Source organism: Penicilliopsis zonata (genome assembly GCF_001890105.1).
Source record: "Penicilliopsis zonata CBS 506.65 unplaced genomic scaffold ASPZOscaffold_1, whole genome shotgun sequence".
In the NCBI taxonomy this organism is placed as follows: domain Eukaryota; kingdom Fungi; phylum Ascomycota; class Eurotiomycetes; order Eurotiales; family Aspergillaceae; genus Penicilliopsis; species Penicilliopsis zonata.
This window is the reverse complement of record NW_019208911.1, coordinates 3,412,666-3,423,315: the sequence shown is the minus strand read 5'-3', so window position 1 is coordinate 3,423,315 and position 10,650 is coordinate 3,412,666. Positions and strand designations below refer to the sequence as shown.

Genomic DNA, 10,650 nt, shown 5'->3' with positions numbered 1-10,650 from the left:
CCCCGCTATTGGTAGACAAGGATCGACAACGTTGCATTGATAAGTAGCCGGTCTGCGCCCGGTGAGGCGTGGCGATCCCTGTCAGATCCGGGCATCGCAGTTTCAGCTTTCCCGTGGCAACTGCGCAGATGCATTCCTGATCAAGAGGGGTTTCTCAGAAGGAGAAGAGAAGAGAAAGGAGGAGGAGAGAAGAGAGAAGAGGAGGAGAGGAGAGAAGAGGAGGAGGAGAGGAGGAGAGGAGTTGTCCCTGACGTTACGTAATCAGTCCCTGCCTTCCTAAATTGTCCAACCGTCAAACCGCCAAACAACCCAAACGTGTCAAACTGGTCAAACCGATCAAACTGGTCAAACCGATCAAACAGGTACTTATTCTACCGGCCCGGTCACGGTCATGATTATGACCACCGGACCGGTGAGTGAGACATGACTCGGTATAAATTGCATGTTGTTGTGGTTCTGTTCTGGGGCCGAAGATACTACCAGCCGCTAATAGGATAGAATAGAGTATCAAGTTAACCTTATCTCTAACTAACTCCACCAAAAATTAGGCTAGCAATTGGGGGCTATCAGGAGCATGCCGAGACAGAATCCTCCCAAACTGAGATTCTTCGGACAAAATGAGGTGGAAAAAGGTACGGAATGGGTGTCTTGGCCATAGAATTACTGGTGATACTTATATATATGGAATACCAACGAGGGTGAGAGTCGCAAGGAACAGCTGGGGGCAGACTAGGGTTAAGGGTTTGCTGGTATTTCCACCCCTGGTAATTATGGTACCTTGGAAGAAATTTCGGATGTGTTCGATATTAATACTTCCCCAAGCGTCAGCAATAATGAGGCTTGAGTCAATAGGAAGAAAAGAAATCTGAGATTTACTGTTTAATTGTATGAATCTGATATTTCTAGAAATTAATTTATTATTGTCTACATACGGAGTACAAGAACTTTCTCCACTGTCGGTTTGTGTTCAAAAAGTTTACCTTACAAGATGAAAACTTGCCTTACATAACAACATTGCCCGGGTAGTCTAGTGGTTTATGATTCTCGCTTTGGGCTTACAACTCAACCTGCGAGAGGTCCCGCGTTCGAGTCGCGGCTCGGGCCTTTGTCTATTTTTTTGCAAAACATATAGTTTTTGAAGATTTGAGCTGATTTTTGTATTCTCTTGGGATTCTTGCACTCTTCCTAGTTGCTTATAACTACGGTAGTCGAAGACTAACTGCTTAACAACTCCTGATTCTCTGATGTTACTATGATGACATACCTACCCCTCATGCCTGGTTCTGCCTCAGGCATACAACATCCTGAGGCACGCAACAGGAATGAAGTTTTGGCCTCTCAATTTCTCTTCTTTTCCACCCCGCGGGTCTCCAGGATTAATCCCTGCTGCGATACACCTCTGAATGCCAACACCTCCACGCCCTTTAGTCACAGCCTCCCACTCCCAACCATCACATCCTTCTGACCTGATAACGCAGAGACAGAGATAAGCCGCGTATCGGCGCGCGCCGCCCACCGCGGGGGGGATCTCCGGTAGGAAACGATCATATAAAGGGAGCCGGAGACCCCAGATTAACGACTGGATCCGAACTCTTAGAACTTGGCAGACTTGAAACACATCCATCATGAAGCCTACCATCTCCATCCAGCCTTTGACACACCCCAACTCCGAGGTCGACTTCGGCGCGGAGATCCGCTATGCAGACCTGGAGAATCTGAGCGGTACGCATTTACCAGAGGATCCTCGTGCCTATAAGAAGAGAAAAGCTGACTGGGGTAATAGACGAAGACTTTGCCCTCATCCGGGACGCGCTGTACAATCACCACGTCGTGGTGTTCAAAGACCAGCAGAGCCTGTCGCCCCGGGCGCAGTACGAGCTGACGAAACGCTTCGACCCGGCGTCGGACAACTACGGGCACGGCAAGACGCTGGACGCGAAACGCAGCATCCTGCACCCAGACCTGAAAACGGTACCGCACCAGCCGCAGGTGCAGGTGATTGGCAACGGGTTCGTGGAGGAGTACGAGGGCCTGCAGAACGTGCAGCTGCGGCATCCTCACCACCGGACCTTCCACCGCGACCACATCCCCGACGAAGAAGACTACGACTTCACCCGGTTCTACCGCTGGCACATCGATGCCGCGCTCTACGACCTCAACCCGCCGCGGGTGACCACCCTCATGGCCGTCTCGGTGCCCAAGGGCCGTCGCCAGACGCTGCGCTACGATGATGGGTCTAATGAAACCCTCGACGTCCCGCTCGGCACCACCGCGTTCGTCAGCGGCCAGCGCATGTTCGACCTGCTCTCCCCGGAAGACCAGGAGTTCGTCCGTACCTCGCGAGTAGAATACGCTGCTCATCCGTAAGCACAGAAGGAATTAAGAATTAAGAATGCCCACAAGAAAAAGCTGACGGTCTAGGTACATCTGGATGAGTCCCGCCCGCTCCCTCCCCACAGGATTAGGCCTCTACACTGAAGACCGCGAGCTGGCCGAATCCGACCTCCCCCCCATCGACGAATCCAAGATCCTCACCCTGCCCATGCTGTGGAAGAACCCCGTGTCAGGCAAGTTCGCCCTGCAGGTACACCCGTCTGCCGTGCGGCGCATCCACCGCGCAGACGGCACCGTGATTGATGACCTGGCGACCGTCCGCGAAACAGTGTACAGACTGCAGCGGCCGGCCATCTCGCCGCAGTACGTGTACGCGCACGACTGGCAGGAAGGAGACCTCGTCCTCTTCAACAACCAGGGGGTTCTCCATTCCGTCGTGGGGGCTTTCAAGCCTGACGAGCTCCGTTTGTTCCGCCAGTGTAACCTTGCTGCTTCGGAGCCTCCAGTGGGGCCTTAGTAGACCCTTGGTATATCACATTAGTTACTATTTATATGAAGCTATGGCTATCTGACAATATAATATCCATTTCGAACTTCTTTGTCCCCCATTTCATCCGATCGAACCCGTACCCCCAGACGATGCAGCGGGATCCGGTCCACCTGGCGCCGTGCACTCGTGTATCGCTCTTTCGTCCTATCAAGCCATCCCCCCTTCTCCTCTACCATCGGGCCCCAGGAAGGATGTGTGAGGATCTGTGCAGCGAGAATTGCGTCCTCCTGTGCTTCTGTCGCGGAGAGCTGGCCGTCCGGCCGGAGGAAGCCCATCAGTCGGATCTGTATTTCATTTGTATTCAACCTTCTATCCTGGCCTAAATCGTCAATGAACCGCAGGGAGGTCCGCGTCCGGATCGCATTGGCCATCTGGATCTGTTTCTGTTGAGAGAGGTCTAGCGAGAGGATAGACAGAATAACAGGTGCCCATGATTCATTCTTTCCAGTCTCCTTCTTTCCACTGTCTCTCGCCCATCCCAAATAAAATAGTATCCTCGTAGTCTCTGCGGAGTCGTAATGCTGAGATCTGCAGTCGTAATTCTAAGATCTGCCACGGAGCCACGCACAATGCAATCCATAGGAAAGGGGGGTACCGGTCCTGCTTCGGGGGTATCTTCTATATACAATTCCCTTACTGCTGCTGGAGTATTCTCCTCATAGCCCACCATCCGGTCAACCCTCTCCTCCGCCCCAGAAAGCGAATACGCCGTCGTGGCCGCCGTCTGTTCCGTCCACGAGGGCGCCATGTTCTGCACCGTATTCGTCAACGGCGAAACAACAGTCTGCAGGGTACTCGACGCATAGATCCCCGCGGCCATAACCCCCAGCTCGAGCGGGAGGGTCCGTAGACTGGCACCACGGAGCGAACTGGGACTCGTCGACGCAGAAGCCAGCCTGAACACGGGACTCGTGCAGAGCGTTCGTTTCCCGTCACTGCACAGGACGAGATGGAAGTATCCGTCTCCTGCTTCGACGGGGATGCGAAGCACATCGGTTTCGCGGAGGGTATGAGTGCGAGCATTTTGGGATTTCATGGTTTTCTGGAACTGTTCGATATCGCGCTGCCAGGCCCGCTCGTCTCGAGGGAGGATCTGCTCCGCTCGTACGGCCGTCGAGGGAGTCACCTCCACCCAGGAGGAGTGCAGATTCAGCATCGTTTTGGCTCGCATCCCTGTCTTGCCTGTCCATCCTTTGCTTTGGAGCCAGAAGGTGCGCGTTGGGGGTAACGGCCTGTCGGAGAAGACCGAGACGGCCACGGACGTGCTGCTGCCCCGGTACAGGACTAGGCCGTGAGAGTGGCGCAAGATAGAGACGTGTTTGGTTGAAGTAGAGGGGTGGTGTATTAGTCCGCCGAGGAAATGGCGCGTCTCGTCTAATAGAGTGGGTGGTTGAGCTTGTGCTGGTGGTGGTGGTGGTGGTGGTGATGCTCCAGCCGGTACCTCTGGTAATAACTGTGGTGTTTGTACTTGTAATGCCTGCGACGGTAACGGCTTACGTTTGACCGACATGATGATAGATGTATAGATAAAACAGTTCTTAAGAAGAAGCTTAAGATGAATCTTAAGATGTCTTCTGGTGAGGTGTGACGTAAGCGTCGTAAGTTATTCTCCAATCTTATTGAGCTATAAACGACCAATAGCCGAGGAACATGATTACACTTCAAAATCAAGGCAAACACACTCATAAACAGTCTGCCAAGTGCCACTCGCCGGGTCGTGCTTGTTGCGCGAGTACCGTAGAAAAGACTGATCCCGGCTGCGGTCCCAATTGACCAGCTCTTCATTCGGGCCTGGCGGACAACCGTCTCGCAGCCAAAACACGTCGAGGGGGCCGAAGCGGGCTTCTTCGGGGATGAGAGGATCTGGCCTGTCATTGTTGTCGTTGTTGTCGTTGTTGCCAGGCAACCTCATGCTTTTCCCATGCCGCTCTTCAAGAGCCATAATGCGTTCACCCAAGCTAGCCGCAGGGATACACTGGTAGAACCCCTGGACTAGTGGTGCTCGACGGAGCAAGGCCAGCGCTGCGCGTCGGATTTGAGGCTCACGGCATCGCAGCGAGGTGAACCAGAGCGGGAGACTGACGCCGACGTCCAGCGAGAGCGGCGGTTGGGTGCCGTCCGGCCGCATCGAGGCATCGAGCGCGATGCGACACTGGTCCACGATTGTCTGGAAACGGGGGATGTATGCATCTGTGGCGGTCTGGAGGGGTGAGACGCAGGTGGCAAGGCTCACCACCAGCATTTCGTAGTACGCCAGCAGGAGGGCGCTGGTGCTCACCATAGACGATGGTGACAACGATAGAATATCCCGTTTCCTTCCCGCCAGGTCGGTAAAAGCTTTGTGCCAGCTCTGGAGGCTAGCCGACAGGATTTTCTGTCGATCGATCAGTTCCGGGGAGAGCCGCCAGAAAGAAGATTCTCGCTGACGATAGTCATTGCAGGCAGTTTGCAAGATCTGGGCCTCGTTGGCCAGGGCAACTATGGTCTCCCGAGCGGCCTTGAGGGAGGAGAGAAACGCTGTGGGCGTGAGCAGCAGTGTGGTCTTTTCTTTTTCCTCTTCGCCTTCTTTCCCTTCCTCTAGCCCCTTGATATCCTGCCGTAATCCCCCCGCTGGAGCAGTCGAGGTGGCAAGAGCAAGCATTCCCATCCGGGTGAAAATAGGGACGATGGTCTCCTCCAGCAGGGAGGCAGCGTTGATAGCCGACCCGGAAACACCACGGCCAGCGATTTGAGCACGCAGGGCAAGAATAAGACGCACTCCCTGACCGTACAGCCGGACAGCCGCCTCGATACCCCCCTGGAGGGACTCGATACAGATGAAGAGGGTACAGCTGATCAGCCCGACGAGGAGATCGAGCCCGCCACGTTCGAGACGCTGCCGCACCGCCGAAACCGAGCGCGCATACCAGGCCAGCGCATCTTGGGGTCTTCTTCGCTGCTGCTGCTGAGAGTGTTCGGGATTCTCTATCAACACACTCATCGCGATGATGGCATCCCACACGGCCGGCTCCGTCCGACACACCTGCGGCACAACCGTGCGCCAGAAATCCACGTCCAGCTCACCACCCACATACTGGGCAGCGCACTGGAAATAGTAAGCAAACGCCCGTCGCTCGCGCCACACCGTGTTGGGCGAGAGCGAAAGTCGCTGGTCAAGCAGCGAGAGAGCGCGGGCGTTGTTGGTGTCGGAGTACTCGCATGTGCGACCGGTGCTGGTGCATCGCACACAGTGCGGCTTTTCTTCTCCGCACTTGACTCGTCGGATTCTAGAATTAATAAGTAATTGTCTCTTTTATTTCAAGCTCTCTCCTTTCAAAAAATATACCCACTTGCACGTCTTGCACCCTGCTCTGGATTTCAGAGACCTGCTCGTACCTGCAGACATGGCAACGCATATCAAGTAGGGACAGACTGCATTCCATCAAGCAGTCCAACACCCACTGCCTCCACAGATATATATACGGAGTAGATATTTACTACTCCGTACTGAAAGGAAAGAAGATCATTTTCAGGAGTGATAACTAAAACGCTTGGCATCACATGATAGTGTCGATCCACTGCCAACTGGCAAACTATTAGCATTCATTCATCAAAATAAGGAGATGTGGATATTTCCAGTCTCACCAGTCAATGTCCTAGCAGCAAGAAAGATGGCGTCTTCCCCCTGAGCCGCTCTTGTACCCGCTGAAGAAGTTCCATCGGGGGGAGACAAGGTTCTATTGGTGTTTTAGTATATAAAAGCAGTATGGACTACTCCTTACCTATCATTGTTGCTTCAAATCAACAGCTGGGAGAGGTTTTGTTCGACAACACCAGCAGCCCTCGTGTGCATCTCCCTCGCGTGAGAAGCGAGATAAGCCCTCCCCGCTCGACAAGATCACCCATGGTATTTCCCAACAGCACGGGGCGCTCCGAGGATCCTGGGTGAGGAGGGCATGCCTAGCGACCGAGCAAAGAGGACATGGTTGACCTGGCTGTCGACGAGAACGATCGTCTTGTCTGTCGAAGGCTGGGAGAGAACATCAAGCGTCGCCGTGCAGAATGAACGGCTCCCTATCGTCGAGAGAGGAGAGTCGAAGAGGGAGAAAAAGTGAGGCCACCGTCGGTGAAGGCCCAAGGCCAAGGGAGTAGCATCCACGTGACGCGGGGTTGCTGCCGGCAAAACAACCCAGTCTTTCTTCCAGAGTCTGAGAAGAGACGCCTGGGAGAGCTTCTTGTACAGCAGGAGGGAGATCGAACTGGGCTGAGAGGGCACTAGTGGCAGTGTCCTTGAAATATATATAAATAGTCACTCTCTAGTACAAGGAATGATTATAGGAGTTTATATCCTTTATGAGTTTATATCCTTTATATAGATATACCCATATACTCGTATACTCATACCGTATCTCATATTATGCCCTGTACTCCCTCGTCTCCTCCTCACAAAACCCAACAAAGCGAGTCGCCGCCCCCCCCTCAATCGCCCGAACGATATCTCCCTTCGGGGATGGATGCCTCCTCCCCCAGGGAATGATATACCCCCCTCCATCCTCCAGCGACAGATCCGTCGACAGACCAGCCCACAAAGCGGTATAAGCACCCATTTTGGCGTGGTAGAGGAGCGGCGCCACCAGGAAGGGAACGATGGCAGGCAAATGGCGGGTGAGGGCAGTCTTGAGATTCCCCGGGTTGAGAACCAGGAACGTCACCGCGGGATTCTCCCTATCCAGCTCGTGAGCGAGGAACCAGTTCCCGATCTTCGAATGGAGGTAGTTCTGCTGCTGGGCGGAGGGGTGCGGAACGTGCAGAGCGAAGAGTTCCTGCGTGGGGAGAGTCTGGAAATCCACCACGATAGAGGAGGTGAAGGTGACGCGCACCGAGCCTGGGGCGGAGATGGACGCTGTGTGGTTCAAGGTCGGGAGCAGGAGTTGGGTGAGCAGGTAGGGACCCAGACAGTTTGTTGCGAGCTGGAGCTCGTGGGATTGCGCCGAGACCGATCCAGGCGGGGGGTTGGACACGCCGGCGTTGTTGAACAGCACGTCGAGGCGGGACTCTGTCGCTGTGAAGGCGTCGACGGCCGGTTTGATGGTCGACAGATCGGAGAGAGAGAGGTATAGAAAGGTGATTTCTCCAGATGAAGAAGAAGAAGAAGAAGAAGACTGTTTTATTGTTTCAATGGCGGCTTCTCCCTTTTGTTTATCGCGGCCGGCAAGGTAGACTCTCCCCCCGGCGTGGTAGAGAAGAGAACACAGCTCCAGTCCAACACCAGAATATCCGCCTGTAATGAGGAACACTTTGCCCTGCTGGTTAGGAAGGGTTGATTCAGTTAGCTGGGGGGTGGGGGGGAAGAATTGCGACCAGGAGGTGCCCATGTTTATTTCTAGATGGAGATATAAATAAATGGATATCAGATTATAGGGGGGCAAAGCCGGTATTAAATAATAAGCCTAGCGTCATTAAATTGTAGCCTAAGTATGTGTAGTACTGCATACCTATTAGAAGTACAGAATCGAATGAATGAATCAGAATTACTGCTAAAATCTCACTGGGAAATACTACCGGGCAAATAAGTGAAGCAGAGCCAATGAATACTTCAAGATAATACTTGGGAGAGTAGTCTGGGTTATGTAGCACTATTTCCACCCTTCCTACATCAAGGCAAGATGGCCGAGTTGGTCTAAGGCGCTGGAGTAAGGTTCCAGTCTCGAAAGGGGCGTGGGTTCAAATCCCACTCTTGTCATTTTTTTCTATTCTCATTTTTTTTCTATTCTACTAGACAAGTAGTAATTTTATCACCATCCTACGATGATATAAGCCAGGTTTTTACGAAATAATGTCTTATACCTAGTCACATCAAGACGCCTCTCTCACTCTTGCAAAAACATGGAATCGCATATGCTCAGGAGCTCCCCCCCCCAAGTCCCGCGTGAAGCGAAGATCTTCCAACGACGTATTGACCAGGTCCAGATCGAAGCGACGAAAGACAGCCGCAAAGGTAATATATAACTCGGCATAAGCGAGGCTGAATAGGAGTAAGCCGGTCATCCATCTCCAGCTGGCACTAGAGTACTACTCACTTCATACCCAGACAATTGCGATTCCCCTTGTTGAAGGGAACGAGGAATCGCGTCAAGGGAACGTCGCCTTGAGTCGACGGACGGAGCCAGCGCTCTGGATCGAAGGTGTGAGGGTCCGGGAAGATGTCGGGGTCCATATGGACGAAATACTGCGATTGACTCACGGGGGTCTAGTCGTTAGTCAAGAGAATATAAAGTACAACGCAAAGAGAGGCGTACCCCCGGTGGAATCACGTAGTCGCCATATACCAACGGGTCAACAGGCGACAGACGTGTAAGACGAAAGACAACGGTATGGGACAGTCGGAGAGACTCATTAATAACTGCCGTCTACTTTATTAGCAGACAGCACAGATGCAGACAGAGGCAGACAGAGAGAGAGAGAGAGGTACCAAATAAGGCACCTGTTCAAGTTGAGACCAGGATGGTTTGCTCGTTGGATCAGGCATCACCTGCATCAGTTCCTGTCTGAGCTTCAAGGCGAGAGCCTTGTTATTGGCAAGATGTAATGATCCAGTGCTCAGCACTCGCGCAGTGGTGCCCATGCCTGCCAACAGGACGACGACCGATTCATCTTCCAGTCGGGACAGGCTCTTTTCCTCCGCGGGCACAGAAGACGCCGTCAGGGCTTCGAAGACGGTTCTGGCTGTTTTGTCCTCTGCACGGTGATCGGTCTTGTTGAGGATGGCCTGGGACCTTTCTCGAATCATGCGCTGCAGTCCGAAGAATTTGGCTGCCCGCGGCTGCAGATTCTCCATGACCGAGAGGGGGATCCCTCTTAATATTGTCGACAGAACAGGCAGGAACCATATGATATGGACCAAGCTGCTGAATCCGTCACTTGCCTCGAGGATGCTGTTCACCCCGTTCTCGTCCAGACAGTCCATGCTCTGCCCGTACGTGTACTCTGTGATCACGTCGGTGGTCAGGTTCGCATACAGATCGTGGAGCCGGATTGTATCTGCAGCAGTGGTACATTTCTCTGCCTCTTCTAGCCAGTGGAGAAGCTTCTCGACAAACAGCCAGACGCGAGGCTCCAGCTTTGCAACGGCCTGCTTGGAGAAGAAGTTGTTCAACACCGCGCGGCGCGTGCGGTGTTGGGTATGGCTGACGGTGCCGATCATCGAGTTCGGCGACATGAAAACCGCCGCGGCGCTGACGTCTTTCTCTTGTTTGGGAGAGCGGTAGATGGTGTCGAAGTACTGGGGATCCTTGATGTGAAGTTCGTGGGGGTTGATGCGGACAATGGGGCCTTGTATAATTAGCTGCTGGTGTAGTACATATTATCCTAGGTAACTTGGGTAGTCTCTTCACGTACCGTATTTCTCGTGCATCTTCTCGACTTCCCAGAGATATCGACCTCCTCGGATGCCATCGTGGAAAAACTGGTATAGAGAGGTCACTGCTGCAATTTTGGGGCCAGGGAAGACATGCAGAGGGTGGAAATAGAGTCGGTAGATGGCCTGGGCGAGGGAATACCCCAGCAGCCCGGTAAGGAGGATCCAGAGGTACATTGTGTTTAGATGAGAAAGAAGAAAAGAAAAGAAGAAAGTAGGATGGAAGAGGATAGATCTCTTAAATAGATGGCTGGTACTTTTGTAACCCCGCCTGATCTTGCAGTATATCCATATCTACTCTCATCCCTGCTAGATCGTATATATTGGCCATATAAATTGCACCTTTACTAGATATATCTAATGCATGACC

At 53.1% G+C, this 10,650-nt stretch overlaps 5 protein-coding genes and 2 non-coding genes across 7 annotated transcripts; 3 read left to right on the top strand and 4 right to left on the bottom strand.

Moving 5' to 3' along the window:
* The first annotated feature begins 1,016 nt into the window (after positions 1 to 1,016).
* ASPZODRAFT_t10 lies at positions 1,017 to 1,104 on the top strand. Its single transcript has one exon. It is a non-coding gene; the product is annotated as a tRNA-Pro (tRNA).
* Positions 1,105 to 1,625: 521 nt separating this feature from the next.
* Positions 1,626 to 2,851, top strand: ASPZODRAFT_12605 (hypothetical protein; the record flags this gene model as incomplete). The annotated part of the gene is made up of 3 exons (XM_022721457.1): positions 1,626 to 1,722; positions 1,784 to 2,363; positions 2,422 to 2,851. The coding sequence occupies 3 exons, from the start codon at positions 1,626 to 1,628 to the stop codon at positions 2,849 to 2,851; spliced, it is 1,107 nt and encodes a 368-aa protein (XP_022586310.1).
* Positions 2,852 to 2,898: 47 nt separating this feature from the next.
* ASPZODRAFT_12604 (hypothetical protein) lies at positions 2,899 to 4,394 on the bottom strand (the record flags this gene model as incomplete). The annotated part of the gene is made up of 2 exons (XM_022721456.1): positions 2,899 to 3,267; positions 3,522 to 4,394. The coding sequence occupies 2 exons, from the start codon at positions 4,392 to 4,394 to the stop codon at positions 2,899 to 2,901; spliced, it is 1,242 nt and encodes a 413-aa protein (XP_022586309.1).
* ASPZODRAFT_468409 (hypothetical protein) lies at positions 4,326 to 6,551 on the bottom strand. Its single transcript, XM_022728383.1, has 4 exons — positions 6,509 to 6,551; positions 6,214 to 6,448; positions 5,467 to 6,150; positions 4,326 to 5,409 (listed from the first exon to the last, which is right to left on the bottom strand). Exons 2-4 carry the CDS (start codon positions 6,267 to 6,269, stop codon positions 4,539 to 4,541), a joined length of 1,611 nt encoding a protein of 536 aa, XP_022586308.1. The 5' UTR covers positions 6,270 to 6,448; positions 6,509 to 6,551; the 3' UTR covers positions 4,326 to 4,538.
* A 494-nt stretch (positions 6,552 to 7,045) lies between these two features.
* On the bottom strand, positions 7,046 to 8,368 carry ASPZODRAFT_467703 (hypothetical protein). Its single transcript, XM_022728382.1, has one exon. The coding sequence runs from the start codon at positions 8,236 to 8,238 to the stop codon at positions 7,279 to 7,281; it is 960 nt and encodes a 319-aa protein (XP_022586307.1). The 5' UTR covers positions 8,239 to 8,368; the 3' UTR covers positions 7,046 to 7,278.
* Positions 8,369 to 8,523: 155 nt separating this feature from the next.
* Positions 8,524 to 8,606, top strand: ASPZODRAFT_t11. Its single transcript has one exon. It is a non-coding gene; the product is annotated as a tRNA-Leu (tRNA).
* A 113-nt stretch (positions 8,607 to 8,719) lies between these two features.
* Positions 8,720 to 10,457, bottom strand: ASPZODRAFT_149003 (hypothetical protein; the record flags this gene model as incomplete). The annotated part of the gene is made up of 5 exons (XM_022725449.1): positions 8,720 to 8,888; positions 8,944 to 9,113; positions 9,163 to 9,273; positions 9,336 to 10,195; positions 10,262 to 10,457. The coding sequence occupies 5 exons, from the start codon at positions 10,455 to 10,457 to the stop codon at positions 8,720 to 8,722; spliced, it is 1,506 nt and encodes a 501-aa protein (XP_022586306.1).
* Positions 10,458 to 10,650: the final 193 nt, after the last annotated feature.